The 23,200-nt window shown below is 36.2% G+C and overlaps 1 protein-coding gene across 7 annotated transcripts in view; it reads right to left on the reverse strand.

Annotated features, from left to right (window-relative positions):
- Positions 1-1,688: 1,688 nt before the first annotated feature.
- The window catches only part of FOLH1B (folate hydrolase 1B), a 64,605-nt gene continuing 43,093 nt past the window's right edge, over positions 1,689-23,200 (reverse strand). For 4 of the 7 annotated variants that reach the window (XM_003254485.3, XM_003254489.3, XM_012502782.2 and 1 more), the window contains 7 exons: positions 19,073-19,140; positions 12,318-12,409; positions 11,075-11,165; positions 8,959-9,223; positions 8,577-8,658; positions 3,690-3,782; positions 1,689-1,999 (listed from right to left, as the gene is read on the reverse strand). In XM_003254485.3, coding sequence (XP_003254533.2) covers positions 1,810-1,999; positions 3,690-3,782; positions 8,577-8,658; positions 8,959-9,223; positions 11,075-11,165; positions 12,318-12,409; positions 19,073-19,140 — 881 coding nt within the window. In that variant the 3' untranslated portion in view covers positions 1,689-1,809. The remainder of the gene's footprint in view (positions 2,000-3,689; positions 3,783-8,576; positions 8,659-8,958; positions 9,224-11,074; positions 11,166-12,317; positions 12,410-19,072; positions 19,141-23,200) is intronic. The other 3 variants (XM_003254486.2, XM_012502794.2, XM_030829351.1) reach the window with 2 other exon arrangements.

A 23,200-nucleotide genomic window follows, 5' to 3' on the forward strand; every position in this document is an offset into this window, starting at 1 on the left:
ATTGTAAAATTGAAGATGCACAAACTTTACAACACAGACATTCAACCTATAGGTATATACTGCCAGGAAAGAGAATCTCTTGAATATTTGCATTAGGATACATGCTCACAGAAGCAAAATATAGAAAACATTCCAAATATACACCAGCAGAAAATGAATAAATACATTTTATTATTCACCAGTTATCCAAATTTGGGCTATCCACTCCAAACTCCTTCTTGATTGTCTTCATAAATAGATCTGGGCCCATTAAATAGTTCTTCTTTGTCACGTGTTATGATGTTAAACTTTGTGAGTAGAAGGCATTGGAGAGATGTTCCAAGAAGGTGCTTTCCAATCTGCTTTCTGTGTGCACCCTTGGCAAACTCTGGCAATGCAAATGACATCTCCGGCATCTGACATGGAGGGCATACAGAGCTACACCAGTGCCCATATTCTGTAGTTCAGGCTGCTGCTATGGCACCCACTTCCTGAAGTTCATGGTGGCCAGGAGAACCCAGCGGCCAAGAGCTTCTCCTGAAACTGTCCTTTGCCAAATTTGTAGTAGAGCCCCTCTGGCTTGACATTTCTTCATAAACAGCTTTACAAAGTGGCCCAGAAGACAAGTTTCTGGGGAGTTTTGAAGTGTTAATTTGAAGCAGATTCTTCAAGGGCAACACTACTGTGACTTCTTAACATTGAGCGAGGCCACAGTGTGAGGGGACTCTTCATTGGCTGCTCCAAATTCACCATGGAGACAAGAGCAATTCCTTATATCTGCTCATCACATATTCTGGAGACTTCTCTTTAGATATTACTAGACAATATTTCATTGTTCCAATGCTGTAACAATTAATAATTCTTTATATTAACTTTCCCTATTCACATTACTGTATGTTTTCTCTGTCTTGATGGACCCTGAATCTTACTCTCATGTGAATGTATGCTCTATATCAGCAAAGTACTGCAAACTACAGCCACAGTGATAATATATTTGAACCCTTAAAAGCCAATGAAAAAAATCAAGTCCCTGAAAAATACACATGGTGTGATTGTCTTTATAAAAAGTTCAAAAATACATAATGCCAAAACATGTAAAGGATACAGCCATGTGTGATAAAATTATAAATAATGACAGAGGAAAGATAAATAAACATAAAATTCAAGAAAATGCAAAAGCATAACTGTCATTAGTACATGGGGCATCCAAAGATATTGGAAATGTTATTTTCATATCACTATTAGGTTCACAAATGTTCATTTAATTTCTATACATATATGCTATACTATAGCCTTTTATATAAATAAAAAATAATTATTTCTTATGCTATAGAGTGATAACATTTACTAACGTGTAATTTGATCCATTTCCCAAGTATGTGCTGAGATAGTGATCCTCTCAGCCCGGGGTTGCCAGGCCGGCCGTGAGGCTTCTGGCTTGGAATAGTCTTGTGCATATTCCCCAGTGTGCTCTCTGACATACTGATGTTTTCTTCTGTGTGAAGTGACATGAATAGATTAGACTTGATTCCCTGGTAATGCCAGATGAGAGTTATACTATATTAGGCCATTCTCCTTAGATTTAATACTGAGTTAAATTTTTCCACTTCAGAATAACCTCTTATAATTATGAAATTTAATTTATTTTTAATCCATAGGGAGAAGATAAACAATATAAACACACACATATATAAACACTCACATAACTATATATATAATATTCAACTTTATTTCAAATATACCAATTTTAAAATTTATCAATATACCCATTATGGTTCTTTCTGAGTGACATACCACACAAATTCAATACAGATTCTCTAAAGAATCCTCTTAGGCTACTTCACTCAAAGTCTCTGCAGCTGCCTGCACTGTGAAGGCTGCAACAGAAATCTGTCTCTTCACTTCTCCCCAGGCCTTGGAAGGGTCCACTTTGCTTTCAATATCAAACAGAGCATCATAAATTCCTGGGAATGACTCCCCTGCATACTTGTTGTGGCTGCTTGGAGCATAGATGACATGCCTGTTGAAAAAATCGTTTGCTGTTTATTAGGTGCCCAAATGATATACAAGAGAAACACAAGAGTACTCTGCAATTCCTGGACTGCATATTCCTATAACAATTTGAACAAGCCACTTGTCAACTGAACTTCCAAGTTCAATCATCTCTGAAGACTATTACATGAAATCTATAGCAATTAATTATATTTTTATTTCAAACAAATAAAGTGGTTCAGTGCTACAAAACTAACAATGATGATAGTAACCACAGCAATTATTCCTGGTATTTAATGTTTACTTACAATTTTTCTGATGTTTAGAAATAAACTCTACATAGTTGATATTAGTATTTCACAGATGAGGAAACTGAGGTCTGAGAGATCAAGTAGCTAAATGATTTGTCTCAAGGCACATGACAAGTAACTGCTGATTTTTAAATATATCATGCTACTCCCTACATTATAGCACAATTGTAATCACTACAGTCTTGTTTGTGATCAGCCAACCCTCTATTGTGTTTTTTTTGGTCTTTTTTTTTTTTTTTAAAAAGTCACACTACCATGTTAGAATACTTAATATAGAGTTTGAAGAATTATCAAAAACAATTTCGTAATGTTCCATGTGACCAAGGCAGAAAATGTTTTATAGAATGGGCTATGACAGTTCATGTAATAGCTCACAGAAGAGAAGGACAAACTCCATAGTAAAGATGTAAATAAGGCCAGAAGCAGTAGCTCATGCCTGTAATCCCATATATTAGGGAGGCCAAGGTGGGAGGATTGCTTGAGGCCAGGAGTTCTAGATGAGCCTGGGCAACGTAGGGACACCCTATCGCTACAAATGGAAGTACAAATATTAGCTGGGCATGGTGGCATGTGACTGTAGTCCTAGTTTCTTGGGAGGCTGCTGCAGGAAGATTGGTTGAGCCCAAAAGTCTGAGACTGCAGTGAGCTACAATTGCACAACTGAACTCTAGCCTGGGAGACAGAGTGGGGCCCTGTCTCTTAGAAAAAAAAAAGCGGGTGGGGGATGGATAAAAATATGCTGCCATTGGTGATCTGATCCAGTCAACCTGCTTGGAAGATGCTCTTACTCCCGAGCCCTACCCTTTGATAATCCCTAGAAAGAAAGGGCCATTTCTGGCTGTCCAACGATCTATCTCATTCTGCAATACTTAGAAGATCAACCTGGGGACAGTCAATGTTTGGCAGAAAAAAATCCAACTGTCAGGATTTAGGAGGAAATAAAATATCTAAATATCAACATTAGGGAAAAGAATAAATAAATATATATTTATTATATACATTATATAGAGAGAGATGTTTGGGTTGTGTGCATACATAAGTAAAAATATATTTAAAATAGAAAAGGAGCTAAAATTATACATACAAGAATATAACAATGATTTTATATTTTTCTGATAAAATTGGGGAGATTTTTATTTTCTGTCGTGGCTTTCTGGATCTTCTATATTTTCTAAAATAAATTTATATTCTTTTATGATCAGAACAAAGATACTCAAAATAAAGATATGCAAAAATCATATTACATTATATGAAGAAGCAATACAACTATCACTTACTACATATATTTTGAAATTTTTTATTTGCTTGCAAGAAATCAGCTACAATATTTTTTCCACAGTGAAAAAAATAAAAACAATTGGAAGAAAAAGCGATATTACAGAAAGGAGTCATATTTTCTTTTCTTACCTATAAAAAGGCCTGTCTGGTAACCCTAATGGATCAATAAATGCTCTTTCCAGAAACATGAGTTGATCATTCATCATTCTTAATAATATTGGGCTGAGAAAGAAAATGAATATAATTATAACTTCATGAAAATATGTTTCTACCCAGAAAATAAACATTTCAGAACAAAACTGAATTTAGTTATCTCCGGGGATTGGTTTCAGGACCACCCTCTACACCAAAATTTGTGCATACTCAAGTCCTGCAAGGAGGACACATGTATATGAAAAGTCGGCCCTCATCCTCTGTGGAATTTTTTTTTATTATTATATTTTAAGTTCGAGGGTACATGTGCACAACGTGCAGGTTTGTTACACATGTATACATGTGCCATGTTGGTGTGCTGCACCAGTTATCTCACTCATAGTTGGGAATGGAACAATGAGAACACTTGGACACAGGGTGGGGAACATCACACACCAGGGCCTGTCATGGGGTGGAGTGAGGGGGGAGGGATAGCATTAGGAGATATACCTAATGTAAATAACGAGTCCTCTGTGGAATTAACAGGGTGAAAATGAACAAACTACCAAACAAATTAAATTGATCTCTCGGTATAATGATCCAGATTTAAGTCTAAAAGTTACTTAAAATTATATCATTTCAAGTGATTTTCAGAGTGGTTTAAGTACAGCATTCTTGGAGTCTGATATGACTTTCTAGATTAACTTGGTCTGCCTCAGTGAGGAAATGTAGCTGTGTATGTGGAATCTGAAGCCACATCTGATCTCCCTTGGGTTAGCTGCCCCCGATATAACTCTTACCACATGCTTAATCCCCTTTTCACATCTTAGTCTTCACATTGTTAAGACAATGAGATAGGCAAATATATAAAATAGAAAATGTTTATGGAACACATGGCTAGTAGTCCAAATGGAATGTAACAGTTTTTTTTAAGTTTCTATAATTCTCTTACTTTATATTTTTCATTAGTTTCTCATTAGCTACGTCTGAGGTTCTCAGATTCGAGCTTGTAGAGTGAGCATCATTCTGTGATAAAAGTTCTAATATATCAAAGCTAAAAGAAAGATGATTGTTGATATTTTTTCCACATAAATGAATTTACTCACTTAAAATATTTTTGTTCTAGATTTATGTCCATCCTACTTTTAGATATTTTTAATGAAATCATTTTCTGTATGCAATGCTAATATTTTCAAATGTAAGCTTGAAAATAAAAGATTTAATTTGGCAAAATAAAAATGTTTCCATATTTAAAAATAACAAGAACAGTTGGCCCTCCATATATATGGGTTTTAGTCCTTTAATACTGTATTTTATTTTGTTTTCTTAAGACATGGAGTCTTGCTCTGTCACCCAGGCTGGAGTGCAGTAGCTTGATCATAGCTCACTATAGCCTCAAACTCCTGGGCTCAAGCAATTCCTCTGCCTCAGCTTCCTGAGTACCTGGGATTACAGTGAATAATACTGGATTTTCCATCTGCATTTGCTTGCTAATGTGAAATCTATGGATAGAGAGGGCTCACTGTATTAATTGAAAAAAATTCATATATAAGTGGACCTGTGCAGTTCAATTCACTGCTGTTCAAATGTCAATTGTAAATTTTAACATTCTGTAATATGCAAGTTAAGAACAATAACATACACAGCTATCACATTTTTAAAATCCTATAAAATACTATGCTGCTCAGGCTTATAAAAGCACAGAAACAGCTCTATGTGCAAATGGAAAAATGATAGTGATTTTTATTTACTTTGGCATAATAATTAACTGATCAACCCAGATATACAAATATAGGCAAGATTTTCTTCACCTTAGGTATCCTAGTAATCTACTCACTGAAGTAATACCAATATTAAAATAAGATGACCTGCTAATGTTTAGTAAGATGCCTGGCAAATTATAAATAAACCAAGTGATAACTAACAATATTCCTTTTATTTTGAAAGCTAAACCTATTATGAACACAAGAGACAGTGATTACTTCAGTCTTTCAACAATATTTGGATACCTCCTATTTATCAAACACTCCCCGCTTTTACAGAACTTACATTCCAAAAGGAGTGTTGGGGTTGTTATTATAATAAGAATGATTCAATATAATTGAAAGTTTATTAGCAAGCTCTGAATACTTCAACCATGAGTTACTGAATTTAATATACCAATTATTTCACAATTTAATTAACTAATGAGAAAAATCATTACAGTAAGAAATCATGAATCATCTTATTCATTAATTTACCTCTTGCTTTTCATAATTTAGTTTTACTAACAGTTAGCATTTAGTGATCATTTTTTATGTGCCAATTACTGTCCTGAATGTTTATACAAAATGTGATTTTTAATCTTCAGAGCAATTCTGCAAGTTGGGTAGGGTAACAGCCCCATTTTGTAGATGGGATAACAAAGGATCATGAGTTAAATAACTTGCCTAAATTCACACCAGAAAGTTTTAGAGTGAAATAGGAGGTCGATATTGTTCTTTCAACTGCACCTTGCCGACAAAAGGAAAATAGGAACAACTTAAACCCCCATAATTTGGATTTGAGCTATTTTTAACATTTATGTATTTGGCATCATGAATTCAGATTCTGTGATAGTAAAAGGTAAATGAAACACAGAATACCTGTTAGCAACTCTGATAAACAGTTGAGACAATCGAATGAAGGATAATTTCAATAAGATGCTATGGGTTTCGGAATCAAATTCACAAAGCATTGCTACAAGTACAAAAACTCATGTGGCTACACACACGTAAATGCGCGCGTGCGCACGCACACACACAGACACACACTTCTCTCTGTATCCTGTGTTAACATCTTATATTCTTTGACGGGGCAAGAAGTGATACAAGAAAAGCAGGATGAAGTCATGTCTCTTCCTTAGATTTCAAAGTTTTGGTTGAGAAATTCAACATTCAGTTTAATTTAGTCAGAATTTACTATTATTATGTGCAAAGAACTGCTCAGGTGTTTCAAAATTTGTAAATATCACATAGGGAACAGAGTGGATCTTTACTATCACTTAGAGAAAATAAAACAAATATAGAAATACTAAAGGAAGGGGAAGCTGAGTGTGCTAAACAATGTGTCCTTTTTGCTTACATCATATTTTATTCTAAGTATTTTCTATTATGTTGTATTTCTAATAATACATTGTAAGGATTATAAAATGTTCAAATTGGTGAATATCAAATTTTTTAGTAATTTCCCTTCTCTTAGGCATTAGGTTATTTTGAATTACTTGCTATTATAATTTCATACTTCAAATCTTTCTCCAGGCAGTCTTTCTTTACCAAAATTGAGACTTTTTCCTAAGAAATAATTCAAGAAATGGAAATACTATGTCAAAGCACAAGACTCTGTGACAGCTCTTGAATACATTAGCAATATGTATCTATCTTTTTCAAAAAGGCTAAAATAATTCATAATGCTATCAGAAAAGCATGGAGAGCATATGCTTCAGTGTACCAGCTACAGCAATGGGCACAATCAAGGTTTAAATTGTTATTCATGTGTTATAAAAATAACATCACATTACTTTCATTTGTATTTCTGAATTATGCATTAGTGAACTGCAATATTTTGCTATGTTTCTTTACAGGTGTATCTTTGACAACATTTTTATAATTATTTGTCTTGTTTCTTACCGATATTTTCAGTGTGTTCTTTTGGACTGTTTAATTTTCAAAAAATATTTTTATAATGTATATATTACTCTCCACTTTTGCTAGAAAATAAGTTTTCAACTTTCTTAATTTTTCTTTTGAATATTAATTTTTATATTCTGAACCATTTTAATGGTCTCAAATCTGATTGCATCATTTCCCCATTGCTTCTAAACTTGGCATCTGTCTTTCAAGAAATTTCCATTTTTACTAAATAATTCTTTACACCTATTGTTTATGTTAGCATACAATGTGAAGTGCGATTCTGAGTTTCCTTTTATAGCAGGTACTAACGTAGTTTATATAATATTATGGTTGAGTAATCTTTCCCCATTGATTTTTGCTGCATCGTTTATTACTAATACTTCCTTATATATCACCGAGCCTATTTCTATATCATCTACTCTGATCTTTTTATGTGTCTTTACATCAGCTCCTGGGGATTTGAAATTTATATCATGATACTATATTTAATACACAGATCTGTGCCCTCAAAATTATACTTTTAAAAAATTACCTTAGTATTCTCACCAAGTGTTTTCCTTCCATCTTAAAATTTTGTTCAAATTGTGTTGTACTTGTGTAATCTTACGCAGAATTAATCCTAAATGTTTAACATTTCCAAAATTAATGGCTTCACATATTTGCTATTCTGGATAAATAGAATTTTGCCAGATGGAAGTGGAAATAAGGAGCTCTATGTGGAGGTAATGACAAAAACAAAAGAGATAGAAAGAAATCATGCTTTGAAAACTAGATAGTCTGGCTGAGTTATGATGCACAGATGCTGAAAAAACAAGAAATAAAACTGGAAACAGCTGGGGTCACACAGTGGAGGACCTTCAATATTAAGCAGAGTATTTTGTAACCGATCAAATGGCAGGAGGGAGGGACCGACATTTCTGAGCAGCACAATTGCCACTCAGAATGTTGAAAGTAGGTCTTTTGAGATAGGGCAGCCCTACATAGGATGTGCTAGAGTGGAAAGACAGAAAACAGCAGGAAACGGCACTTGTATACCTATGTAACAAACCTGCACGTTCTGCCCATGTATCCAGGAACTTAAAGTAAAACAAATTTTAAAAGAAGAAAACAGCAAGAAATTCCCAAAGCTAGTTCAGCAACAGTGATGTAGTTTCCTTTTAAATATATATATATATATATATATATACACACACACACACACATATACACATATGCACATATATGTAGAACATACTTGCTTTTGTCAAAGTCCTGGAGTCTCTCACTGAACTTGGAAGCAATTTCTGTAAAATTCTTTACTGCAGAAAAAAGTGAATCTGAAATAGAAATTGGGATCATCAAATGCTTAAAGAACATAATTTCTAATGGCACTGTTCTATAGTTCAAGAAAAGGAACAATATAGAAGCCGTCATCTTTTGTGTTTTACAAGTTATTTATATTTTTATATTATAAGATGTGAGCATCCATAAAATGGAAAATACATTTATAGACATAAACAGAATATTGGATCACTTGAAATAGCAATAAATAATAAATGACCTAAGATAGCCCATTATATTTAGGAGATTAATAGAACCATACAGATGAGGAATTTGAAAAAGGAAGGGTAACATACCAAATGATACACTGTATGTCTTCATTTCCTGTGGATGCTTCATAGAAATATTGTAGATTTTGTCAGCATACTTTCTTAAAACTACAGCATAATCTTGACAATCAAAAGGGAGCACTATGGAATTGGCTAGCGCAAACACCATCCCTCCTCGAACCTGGGCCACAGTGAGGTGATATTTAAACATCGGATCATAAAACTTTTCCACCAACTCATATGTTTCATAGACACTGTGATACAGTGGATAGCCGCTGAATTTGTTTGTTTCCTACAGAAAAAGTAACAAAACATATCTCTTATAGTATAGCTCGCAAAAAAATGATTAGCACCATATTTACGATTAGTATTAGTAAGACTGGTCAGTGATGGATCAAGGAAAGTACTTAAGCATCTCAATAAGCTACATCCTAAATGGCTAATATTATGATACATAAACACACTCCAGGCTTGTACCAATTAAAATATGTGTATATGATATAACAAATATTATTTTAAAATTATTTGAAAGGGACCAAACAGGCTTGCCTCTAAGAATGCAGAAGATTGCATTCTTAGATTCATGTTTTAAGAATCTGAAAAAAAAAGACAAGACAATCTTGCATTTGGGTAAAAATAAGAAGACAAATTGTTAAAGGCAAGTACATAAGTATTACACAATATTATATAGGAGAAGACACTAAATTGTTTAATCACTAAAATTCCATGGATAAATGATTGACAAGCAGTGTGCTGAAGGCTGGAGAGTCTGAGTGGTGAGGGGTGTGGTAGTGGATCCAAAATCTCACTAAGGAGAGAGAAGGGAGGCCCAGACAGGTGTCAGGAAAACCAAAAGTATAGGTAGAAGGAAGGACTTTTCAAACTGTGAATTGCTGGTTTATCACTTTTGATCATCTTAAGATGCTTATTTTTTATTATTAATATGAAAGGACATTTTATGTCCTGATGTGTTGAAGAGACTGGGATTCTGGAATTACCCTGTCAGGGTTTGAATCTAGGCTTCAGGACTTACTACCAAAAACTTCAGGTGGTCATTTGACTTTTCTTTGTTGTAATTTTTTCGTAGTAAAATGTAGACAATATTAATATTTATCCTCACTATCACCTCCTATATAACTCTGCCTAACTTCCTACCTCACAGACAGGAGATTGAAGATTTTCCGTCTGGGAAGAATAGCCCATGAGGAAAGGCTTACAGAAACTTAATGTCAACTCTAAATCACCAAATGTCTTTTCTGTATTTGGAGTTGAGCTCGACTCTTATTATTGCAATATTCTTATTGGAATAGTTTTGAATGAGTTCTTCCTTATCATTTTTATAACTGTGAGAATGATTTTTCTTTACAACATAAAATTTAAAATTGAAGAAGTATCAGGATTAAAATATTACTTATAAATATGGACATCCTGCGCTGCTCTCGTGATAGTGAATAAGTCTCATGCGAGCTGATGGTTTTATAAAGAGAAGTTCCCCTGCATATGCTCTCTTGCCTGCTGCCATGTAAGATGTAACTTTGCTCTTCATTCACCTTCAGTCATGATTGTGAGGCCTCCCCAGCCATATGAAACTGTGAGTTAATTAAACGTATTTCCCTTGTAAATGACCCAGTCTTGGGTATGTCTTTATTAGGAGCAGTAAAACAGACTAATATATATACCATTTTTCATTTGTTTAATGACTTGTTATTTGTTTAATAATTGGAGGTATAGTAAGAGATGGAAATCCAAATACACTGATTAATTTTGAATGATAATGGGGAGATACTGATTAATTTTGAATAAGGAGGAGGGTGAAATCAAAGACAATTCCTACATTTCCAACTTAAATGACTGAGTGAATGCAGTGCCACCAAATGAAACAGAAAATACGTTTAAGGGAGTACACGGAAGTTCACATTTGCAGACATGAATATTGATACCAACTGACACTTGAATTTAGGGTTGGAATATAAGATACAGGAGTTATCCTATGTAGTAGTGATACTGTCAACCATTGAGACTTCTCCCTCTGCTTTCAAATTTCTCTATTCCTCTAATGCTTGAGTCACTTTTTGGAGTCAGAATTATTTGTTTAGTTAAAACATATTCATAAATAATCTTGAATAATTTGAGATTCACTTACCCAATTTTTAGTATACCGTGCTCTGCCTGAAGCAATTCCAAGTCGTTGGAAGAACACCTCAAAATCATTTCCAGATCCCAATTTGCTTATCCTTTTAGAGATAAAACAACAGAATTATTTCAAAGTAATGTGTTCATTAAGTACAGATTACATGTCCATTAAACTAAACCCCATTCTTACCATTATAAATGTATTTTTAAACATACAGCTTTAGACATGCAGCAAAAACATGAAAAGAATACTAATTTTGATCACAAAATAACTCCTTCTATGAGACCATTTCGTGTAGGAATGACTATTTTATGTCACATTTTGTTAAAGGTTTCTGAAGTTGGAAAACATTTTCCTTAAGATTATTTCTTTCCATTTATCATCTTTATTTGTTGTACATAATAAAGTGAAAAGCAAATATTGTTCAGATAATTTGGACATAAATTTTGCCCTTAATAATATAAATAATTTTTGCTTTTGACATTGATAAATTCAGAGTACTGAGATATTTATTCTTCTTCCCTTGCTTGTGAAGATACAGCCAATGTTGAAATGATGCTTGCATTTTTATTGTGATAAGCAAAATATTTGTTAACTATATGATATTCAGAAAAAGGATAATTACAAGGTGATGAGGTGACAGAAAAATGAGGAGAATTACTTTTCACCATTATCTCTAGCATGGGTTGAGTATCCCTAATCCAAAAATCCAAAATCTGTATCAAAACATTTCATGCACCCCAAAAATAAATACGCCTACTACGTACTCACTCACAAAAATTAAAGATAGAACATCTTAAAAAATGCTGCAAAATCCAAAAGTTTTTAAGCACCTATGTGACACTGAAAGGAAATGCTAACTGAAGCATTTCAGATTATGAATTTTCAGATTACAGATGTTCAACCAGTAAGTATAATGCAAATATTTCAAAATCTTAAAAAAATCCAAAGTCCAAAACACGTCTCATCCCATGCATTTCATATAAGAAATGACCAATCTTTATAATCTGTTGAAATGTTCCATATGTATATATTACATATTCTAAAGAGAAATCACATTTTGATGTCCTGCAGATTTAACTACAAAACACACAGTAATATTTTATTTGTGAACCAAAGGAATGCTTTTCCTTTATCAGATTTTAGACCATTTTGAAACTTAATCTTTCACTTAATGATTGAAAGAAAATATGTTTTTATTTTCAAAACAAACCCACACTGAATTCAGTGGAAACTTCATTCATTTGTTTACCTGGGCATGCCACTGAACTCTGAGGAAGGACTTTTTTTAATCCAACTTTCATAGAGAGATTTGCCTTCAAAGCCTTCATCAGGGCTTTTCAGCTACACAAATTAAAAGAAAAAAGAGAATACTTATAAATCAGATATATTAAAAACCAGATGTCCATTAACCAGAAGTGAATAACTAAGCCACAATTCAGCAAAAACAAGGGATGCTATCCATACATTAGCAGTCATCAAGAACTACAAGTTTCTGACAAGTGGGAAAATACTCAGGTTATTATATACAGGTGAACTATATTATAAAAATGAATATATGAAGTGCACAGCACAAACAGGCTACACCAAATTCATACCAAGCCATTGTCTTTAGATGAATGGCATAGCATATGATCTTTTTGTCGATTTTTCTGAATTAAAAGATACTACAATCAAAACTATTTCTCATCTCACAACAAAGAAAATAAAAAGAAGCAAGCTGGTTAAGGGAAAGTATTCAATTTAATATTGTTTCTTGCCAGTAGGGTTGCCAAAGTCATTCAATAATATACAATAAACTGCAATGTCTGTTCTTGTACCAGTACCATGCTGTTTTGGTTACTGTAGCCTCATAGTATAGTTTGATGTCTCCAGCTTTGTTCTTTTTGCTTAGGATTACCTTGGTTATATGGGCTCTTTTATGGATCCATATGAATTTTAAAACAGATTTTTCAAATTCTGTGAAGAATGCCAATGATAGTTTAATAGGAATAGCACTGAATCTATAAATTACTTTGGGCAATATGGCCATTTTAATGATATTGATTCTTCCTATCCATGAGCATGGAATGTTTTTCTATTTGAATATGTCATCTCTGATTTCTCAGAGCAGTGGTTTGCAGTTCTCCTTGTAGAGATCTTTCACCTCCTGAGTTAGCTGTATTCATAGGTATTTTATTCATTTTGTGGTAATTGTGAATGAGTGTTAATTTGTGACTTGGCTCTTGGCTTGTCTGTTGTTGGTGTACAGGAATGCTAGCAATTTTTGCACATTGACTTTGTATCCTGAGACTGCTGAAGTTGCTTATCAGCTTAAGGAGTTTTTGGGCTTTGACAATGGAATTTCCTAGATACAGAATCATGTCATCTGCAAACAGGAATAGTTTGACCTCCTCTCTTTTTATTTGAATGAGCTTTATTTTTTTGTCTTTCCTGATTACCCTGGCCAGCACTTCCAATACTATGTTGAATAGAGTGATGAGAGAAGAATCCTTATTTTGTGTCAGTTTTGAAAAGGACTGCTTCCAGCTTTGGCCCATTCAGTACAATGTTGGCTGTGGGTTTGTCATATATGGCTCTTATTATTTTGAGGTATGCTCCTTCAGTACCTAGTTTATTGATAGTTTTTAACATGAAGAGATATTCAATGTTATTGAAAGCTTTTCTCTGCATTTATTGAGATAATCATGTGGTTTTTTTCTAGTTCTGCCTATGTGATTAACTGCATTTATTGATTTGCATGTGTTGAATCAACCTTGCATCCCTGGGGTGAAGCCTACTTGATTGTAGTGGATAAGCTTTCTAATGTGCTGCTGGATTCTGTTTGCCAGTATTTTATTGAGGATTTTTGCATCATTGTTCATCAAAGATATTGGCCTGAATTTTTGTTGCTGTTGTATCTCTGCCAAGTTTTGATATTGGGATGATGCTGGCATCATAGAATTAGTTAGGGAGGAGTCTCTCCTCCTAATTATTTGGAAATAGTTTCAAAAGAAATAGTACCAGCCCTTCTTTGTACCTCTGGTAGAATTAAGCTGTGAATCCATTTGGTCCTTGGCTTTTTTTGGCTGGTAAGCTATTTATTACTGCCTTAGTTTCAGAACTCATGATTGACTTGTTCAGGGATTCAATTTCTTTCTGGTTCAGCCTTCGGAAGGTGTATGTTTCCAGGAACTTATCCTTTTTTTCCTTTTCTTTTTTTTTCTGTTTTTGTTTTGTTGTGTTGTGTTTTGCTTTGTTTTGTTTTTTGATGAAGTCTTGCACTGTCGCCTGGGATAGAGTGCAATGGTGCGATCTCTGCTCACTGCAACCTCGTTCATGCAATTCTCCTGCTTCAGCCTCCCGAGTAGCTGGGATTACAGGCACCTACCACCACACCCAGCTAATTTCCATTTCTTCTAGATTCTTTAGTTTATGTGCGTAGAGGTGTTTATAATATTCTCTGATGTTTGCATTTCTGTGGGGTCAGTGGGAATATTCCCCCTTATCATTTCTGATTGTGTTTATTTGAATCTTATCATTTTTCTTCTTTATTAGTCTAGCTAGCACTCTATTTAATTAATTTTTTTTTTCAAAAAATCAGCTCCTGGATTCGTTAATATTTTGAAGGGCTTTTCATGTCTCCAACACCTTCAGTTCAGCTGTGGTCTTGGTTATTTTGTGTCTTCTGCTAGCTTCGGGGTTTGTTTGCTTTTGTTCTCTAGTATATTTAGTTTTGATACTAGGTTGTTAACTTGAGATCTTTCTAACTTTTGATTTTTTTGAGACAGAGTCTCTCTCTGTTGTCCAAGCTGGAGTGCAGTGACGTGATCTCAGCTCACTGCAACCTCCACCTCCCGGGTTCAAGCAATTCTCCTGCCTCAGCCTCCCGAGTAGCTGGGACTACAGGCACCCGCCAACACGTCTGGCTAATTTTTTGTATTTTTAGTAGAGATGGGGTTTCACTGTGTTTGCCAGGATGATCTCGATCTCCTGACCTTGTGACCTGCCCTGTTCGGCCTCCCAAAGTGCTGGGATTACAGGCGTGAGCCACCACACCTGGCCAGATATTTATAACTTTTAATGTGGGCATTTAGTGCTATAAATTTCCCTTTTAATTCTGCCTTAGCTGTGTCCCAGAGGTTCTGGTATGTCATATCTTTGTTCTCATTAGTGTCAAAGAACTTCTTGATTCCTGCTGTTATCACATTATATACCCACAAGTCATTCAGGAGCAGGTTATTCGATTTCCATGGAATTGCATAGTTTTGAGTGAATTTCTTACTCTTGATTTTGAATTTGCACGGCAGTACAAGAGACGTTTTTAATTTCAGTTCTTTTGCTTTTGCTGAGGAGTGTTTTATTTCCAATTATGTGATCAATTTTAGAGTAAGTGCCATGGGCTGATGAGAAGAATGTGTATTCTGTTGTTTCTGGGTGGAGAATTTTGTAGATATTTATCAGGTCCATTTGAGCCCAGTACTCGGTTTAGGTCCTGAATATCTTTGTTAATTTTATGTATTGAAAATTAATTAACACTTTCAATAGACTGTTAAAGTCTACCACTATTATTGTGTGGGAGTCTAAGTCTCTTTGAAGGTCTCTAAGAACTTGCCTTATGAATCTGGGTGCTCCTGTGTTATGTGCATATATATTTAGGAAAGTTAGCTCTTCTTGTTGAATTGAATCCTTTACCATTATGTAATGCCCTTCTTTTCTTTTTTTAACTTTGTTGGTTTAAAGTTTGTTTTGTCAGAAACTAGAATAGAAACTCCTGCATTTTTCTGTTTTTTTATTTGCTTGGTAGACTTTCCTTCATCTTTTTATTTTGACTTATGTATGTCATTGCATATGAGAAGGGTCTCTTGAAGACAGGATACCAATAGGTCCTGGTGCTTTATCCAGCTTTCCACTCTATATCTTTTAATTGGTGTATTTAGCCCATTTACATACAAGATTAGAATTGAAATGTGTGGATTTGATCCTGTCATCATGACGTTAGCTGGTTATTTTGAAGACTTATGTAATTGCTTTATAGTATCACTGGTCTGTGTACTTCAATGTGTTTTTGTCATGGCTGTTAACAGTCTTTCCTGTCCGTATTTAGTGCTTCTGTCAATAACTCTTGTTAAGACAGGTCTGGTGGTAACAAATTCCCTCAGCATTTGCTTGTCTTGAAAGAATCTTATTTCTCCTTCACGTATAAAGCTTAATGCGGTCGGATATGAAATTCTGGATTGGAATTTCTTTTTTCTAAGAATGTTGAACATTGGCCCCCAATCTTTTCTGGCTTGTAGAGTTTCAGCTGAGAGGTCCACTGTTAGGCTGATGGGCTTCCCTTTGCAGGTAACCTGGCCTTTCCCTCTAGCTGCCTTTAACATTTTTTCTTTCATTTTGTCTTTGGAGAATCTGATGAGTATGTGTCTTGGGGATGATCTTCTCAAGTAGTATCTTACTGAGGTTCTCTGCATTTCCTGAATTTGAATGTTGGCCTATCTAGCTATGTTGGGAAAGTTCTCATGGATTATATCCTGGAATATGTTTTCCAAGCTGGTTCCATTCTTCCCATCTCTTTCAAGTACACCAATCAGTCATAGATTCAGTCTCTTTACATAATCACATATTTCTTGTAGGTTTTGTTCATTCGTTTTTCTCTATTCTTGTCTGCCTGTATTATTTCAGAAAGACAGTCTTCAAGCTCTAAGATTCCTTCACTTGGTCTATACTGCTATTAATACTTGTGATTGCATTGTGAAGTTGCTGTAGTATTTTTCAGCTCTATTCTTCTCTAAACTGGCTTATTTTACTGTCAGTTCCTGCAATGTTTTAACATGATTTTTAGCTCCTTAGAATTGGGTTACAATACACTCCTTTAGCTCAGTAAACTTTGCCACTATCCATATTCTGAATTCTACTTCTGTTATTTCAGGCATCTCAGCCTCAACCCGGTTCTGAACCCTTGCTGGAGAAGTGATGCAGTCATTTGGAGAAAAGAGGGCACTGTGGCATTTTGAGTTTTCAGTGTTCTTGTACTGATCCTTTCTCATCTTTGTGGGCTTATCTGCCTTCAGTCTTTGAGGTTGGTGACCTTTGAATGGAGCTTGTTCTTTTCTTTTTTTTTTTTTAAACAGTCTAGCCACTTTTATGCAGGGCTGCTGTGTTGTGCTGGGGGGTCGACTCCAATCACTAGTTGCCTCAGATTTTACAGTACCTAGAGGAATCATCAGTGATGGCTGGGAAACAGCAAAGAATGCAGCCTGCTTCTTACTCTGGGACCTCCATCCAAGGGAGTTATAGACATGTTGCTGGCCTGAACAGACCTGTAGGAGGTGGATGGAGACCCCACTGGGAGGTCTTACCCAGACAGGAGGAAAAGGATTAGGGACCCAGTTTAAAAAGTAGTCTGGTCACGTTTTTGTAGAGCAACTGTGCTGTGGTGGGGGTCCACTTCAGCCCTTGGTTGTCTTGGACACTACGAAATCTGAAACCTGGGATGGCTAAGTCACCCAAACAGCAAAGATGGTGGTTTGCCCCTCCACCTGGCAGCTCCATCCCAGGGTGTCCTAAAACCTCTGTTAGCCAGAGAACACCAGTGGCGGTAGCCAGAAACCCTAGTTTGGAGGCTCCACCCATTGATGAGGAATGCAGTTGGGGATCTGCTTTATAAAGAAGTCTGGCCACGTTTTTGTGGGGCTACTGTGCTGTGCTGGGGTACTGCTTCCACCCCCAGTCATCTTGGGCTCTCCAAAGCCTAAAGGTGGGAATGGCTGAGCCACCCATACAGCAAAGATGGCAGCCCACCCCTCCACCCCCCGTTCCCTGCCCCCCACCACCACCCAAGAGCTCTTTCCCAGATAGGCACAACACTGCTACCAGTGGCTGGCTGGAAATCCAAGCCAGTGGGTCTTATCCTGTGAGGTGCTGTGGAAGTGGGGCTTGCAGACCATCACTGCTCAGGCCCTTGAATTCGGCCTCTTTTTTGTGGGTATGTATGGGGGTCTAACCTCCTGCTTTGCTGGAGTTGCAGCTACTTTTGCCATGAAGCCTGGAAAGCTGGAGTATCTAAAGCTCCTGGGTCTCTGTGCATGCCTGAGTGGCTGTTCTGCTAAGACTCCATGCAGCTGCGTATCAGACTGAAGGCCCTGGTGGAATGGGTTCACGACGGTATCTGCTGACCTAAGGGTTGCAAAGGTCCATGGAAAAAGCATGGTTTCCTGGGGTTGCACATTCGCTCATCATTTTCCTGGGTGGGGGAGGTTCCCTTGACTCTGTGTCATTCCCAGGTGGGCCATTGTCCTGCCTTGCTTTTCTCCATTCTCCTTGGGTTGGTTTGTTTCCTTGATTAGTCCCAATGTGAGCACCTGTTCATTTCAGTTGAAGGTGCTGTATTTACTTGCCCCTCCCATTTCTCTTTGTGAGAGCTACACACCATAGTTGCTTCTAGTCAGTCATCTTGGTCACTCCTCTATTCCATTCTTTTGAAACCAAAGCTTAATGGCATTTAAATTTTATTTATAATCCCTATCTGAAAAAATGTAATTGTGACCTCATCTAGCCTCTGTCCCTGAAAGCCAGCACCTGGTATTCTTATGAATATTCTTTCTAAATCAATTAGAACATGTAATGATTCCTGTGTTCTGAATTAATTGGTATCCCTATACTGAAGAGCATAAACAAATTTTTTAATTAAGGAGTTGAGCCATAGGACCAAGTCTTGGTTCGGCTACCGTACAAGTTGTGTGTGACTTTGGTGGCCAATGTTCTTTGAGCTCAGTTTCACTGTTTTAAGAATGGAGATGGTAGACATGATGCTACTAATGGGCTACCTCACAGTGCTGTGATGAGAAATGAGTCAATCTGTGTAAACAGTTTACTAGATGTGATGGTCTGTGAAGATGTGATGTCATATATGTTATATGAAAAGAAGACAAGAAGTAATAAAACAACACCAATGCTTAACATAATAATACCTGGAGAAAACATCACTTGTAGAACTTGGGTTTTCTTAAATTATATGTAATTATATACCTCTTTTGTTAGGTTGTATACCAAGCTGTACATCAGTGGTGTACAATCAACTCTCAGAGTGTAGTTTCCTGAAAAAAAAAGAAAAGAATAGATTTTAAAATTTAATTTATTTCTGTTATTATTTTCTTCAAAGACCACTGCTAAATTCCTACCAGAATGATTGTTTTAAAACCTGATTTCAACAGTAACTCTCCAATGGCTTCCCAACTAACTCTGTAAAGTCCATCACCTTCACCATGGCCCACAGTGCCATATATGAAACCCCAGGTCACCTCTCAAAATCTGCATTTTACATTTTGCCCAAGAATACTCCCTCAGCATCTTTGCACACACTGTCCTTCCAGCCTGGAACAGTATTCTGCATTATATCTGCATGACTTACTCCTCCTCCTGTGGTCTAATATCATGTTTTTCTGAGAGATTTCCCCTGATCACCCTACCTAAAATAGCACTCTCTTACCCCCTAATTTTAGCCACTCTCTCTTTTAACCTTGGCTCATGTTTCTCCATATTACTCATCTATTTAACATAAAACATATTAAGTACTTGTCTTTTTATTATTGGCCCTCCCACTAGATGATAAGTCCCCTGGGATAAGGTGCACTCTCTTGTTTGCTGCCATACCCCAGTGCTTAGAACAATCCTAGAATTTGGCATTTAACCAATCAATATTTGTTGTGACAATGAATTTGTGAACCAGGTACTCTTCTTAGAGTTTCAGTCCCCATTCCTCAGGAGGGGGCTGGTGGTTGTGACAATCAAGTGAAGCACCCAGGAGAGGTGTTCTTGGGAAGCCAAGAGAGCACAGGGAGGGGCTGCTGATTCAGGAGGAGTTTTTGGGGAGGGAAGTCAAGACAACTTCACAAACTTGGATAGGGGACTCTTGAACTGGGTTTTCTAGAACCAAGACACAGTTGGTGGGGAAAAACGGTATTTGCAGCTAAAGGCATAGCCTGTGCAAATGCCCAGAAATGTAAACGCACATGAAACACTCAGAGGATGGCAACTAGCTTTTATCCCAAAGCCTCAGATCCATGTTTGAGAACAGCAAAAGTTGAGGCTTTTAAAATAGTGATAGTGCAACAGAATTGTTTATGGAACTTAAATATTTGATTTTAGATTCTAAAATTTATCTAGGAAAATAAATATGTACAAACAGCCAATGTAATTTTTAAAACAGAAGTACTTATAAGAGTGGAAATTGGGGAGGGGAGTAATTTGGCAGCATTTATTACAATTAATTGCCCACATCCTAAGATCAAATAAATATACTTGTAGCTCTCTACCCTCTCTTCACATTATACCAAAAAAGCATGCAAATAAAATAATATTAACTACAACAAACTGAAGCAATCTGTCCAGCAGCTAGAAAATTGATACAGAATTTGTCCTATTGAATACAATGTAGATTTTTGTTGTCTGGTGGTAGTGTTAGTTTTTTAAGTGAAACAGAGATATGTGTTGATATGGAAAGTTTTTCATAATGTGTTGCTGAATGAAAACGGCAAGTTGTAGAACCATTTAGCTGTAATATGATACCAAATACCTGTATAAGGTGGTGAGAGACAATAGAGTGTAGTGGTTAGAAGGGTAAAGTTGGAAGAGACCAGTCTGATTTGAGTCTAAGCTCAACCCTTCGCTAGCTGTGTGGCCTTGGGAAAGTTACTTAACCTCTCTGAGTGTCAGTTTCTTCTTTTATACAAAAGAGATAATAAAAGTATTTACCTACTTATCTCAGAGGGTTATTGTGAGTACTGAATAATTTTTTTACATGTAAAGCACCTGAGATAGCACCCACTACACTCTTGGTGCTTTGTGAAGCTAAATTCTATATATTAATGCCAACAGGATGGAAACACTCAAAACTGAGGACAGTAATACCTTTGGAGAGAGGACTAAGTTTGAGAGTAGTTTGCATTGGGGAGTTTTGCTTGATTAGTAAATTTTACATTTTAACATTAGAAATTTCAGAATCTGTGATTATTTGTATTATTTGAGAAAGAAACATTAATACAATGTAAAAATATAAAACAAGTGAGATGAATGGTGTCCCAATCATATAGTACCTCCTGTCCTTTGTTCTCGATTTTGAAAATTATAGAGACACAATGAAGCAATTTCAAGCCAGGGATGACATAAGTGGCAAAGCTTAATGAGTTTTTAAAATACATTAAAATGGCCGGGCGTGGTGGCTCACGCTTGTAATCCCAGCACTTTGGGAGGCCGAGGCGTGCGGATCACGAGGTCAGGAGATCCAGACCATGGTGAAACCCCGTCTCTACTAAAAATACAAAAAATTAGCCTGGCGTGGTGGCGGGCGCCTGTAGTCCCAGCTACTCGGAGAGGCTGAGGCAGGAAAATGGCGTGAACCTGGGAGGCAGAGCTTGCAGTGAGCCGAGATGGCGCCACTGCACTCCAGCCTGGGCGACAGAGTGAGACTCCGTCTCAAAAAAAATATATTAAAATATCAAATCTTAAAAAACTATGGCCAAGTATGGTGCCACACACCTGTTTTCCCAACTACTTGGGAGGCTGAGCAGGGAGGATCAGTTGAGCTCAGGAGTTTGAAACTATCCTGGGCAATACTACAAGATCTCATTTCAAAACAACAATAACAACAACAACAACAACAAAAACAGAAAAAAACTATCAAGAAAGAGAACATTATTCTACATTTCAAGAAAATATATTTGGAGTATTTATTCTGGGTGGGCATATTATATATATATATATATATACATATATATATTTCACCTTATTATGTGTTTTAAGTAGGTGTAATGATATTAATCAAAGTTAACTTTTTTTGACATTTACTCTGTGCAAGGCACAGGTCTGGGAGATTTGCAAATGTAACTTTTTTTGCCCTTACAGGAGCCTTTGAGATAGGGGCTCTTAGAAGTTATATTTAGAAGTGAGAAAACTGAGGCACAGAAAGTAAGTAGCTTGGGTCACACAAATAGGAAGTTGCAGGGCCAGGAATGAATCCAGGCATCTGACTCCAAAGGTCAAGCTCTCAGCCACTACCCTAAGAGAAGGAGAAAAGAATAATCAAATGCACTGTGTAAACTAACTTTCAGAACAGTGCAGCTCAGAGGCATTGACAAAGAAGAAAAGGAAGGTTGGGAGCTGTGTCTCAGACCCGTAATCCTAGCATTTTGAGAGAACAATGTGGATAGACAGCTTGAGCCCAGGAGTTTGAGACCAACCTGGGTAATATGGTCAAACGTCATCTCCACTAAAAATACAAAAATTAGCTGGACGTCTAGCGCTTGCCTGTAGTCCCAGCTACCAAGGAGGCTGAGGTTGGAGGATCACTTGAGTCTGGGAAATCAAGACTAGTGAGCCATGATCGCTCCATGCACTCCAACCTGGGCTGCGGAGTGAGACCCTGACTCAAAACAAACAAGCAAACAAACAAAAAAAACAGAAAAAGAGCAGAAACAGAAAAACAAACAAACAAACAAAAAACAGAAAAAGAACAGAAACAGAAAAAAAAAAACAAAAAAAAAAACAGAGAAAGAAAAAGAAAACGCCAATGGGACTCCATCAAGGTCTCATGTTCCAAGTGTTGACATGGCAAATTTAACTAATACACTAAAGAAAATATTCTAAAAAATTCCTCCTTCATTCATTTAGTCCTTTTTTTTTTTGCAACCGTACCACAAATATTTATTTAATAAGACATTAGGAATCTAGGAGTGAATAAGCAAGATACTGTCTGTTCCTTGTTAAAGAATACAGTCTATTACTTGTAAAACAAATAATTACTTAATAATGACAGTGATGAGTGCCACGAAGACATGTCTTCCCTGAAAAAGTAACATTTCAAAGGGGGGTCTAAGGATAAGGATTAAACACGTAAAGAGGTGTTGAAAAGCAATCTGAGTGTAGAGAACAGGAGTGCAATGGCTGGGATGTTGCATATGGTCAAGATATAGATATATTAGTGGAGCTGGATTGTAGTGACAATGGACTCTTTCATTTTCATGGAAATCAATCTGAGATTTCCTTTAGTTTGGTCCTTTGCTTATTAAACGTATTTCCATTCTTCAAAGTCAGCCTCAAATGCCTCAAATCCCATTTCTCAAGCCTTTCCTGAAGTTTCTATTATTCTTTCCTCTGAAC

This window comes from Nomascus leucogenys, chromosome 15 (assembly GCF_006542625.1).
Source record: "Nomascus leucogenys isolate Asia chromosome 15, Asia_NLE_v1, whole genome shotgun sequence".
NCBI classification, from domain to species: Eukaryota; Metazoa; Chordata; class Mammalia; order Primates; family Hylobatidae; genus Nomascus; species Nomascus leucogenys.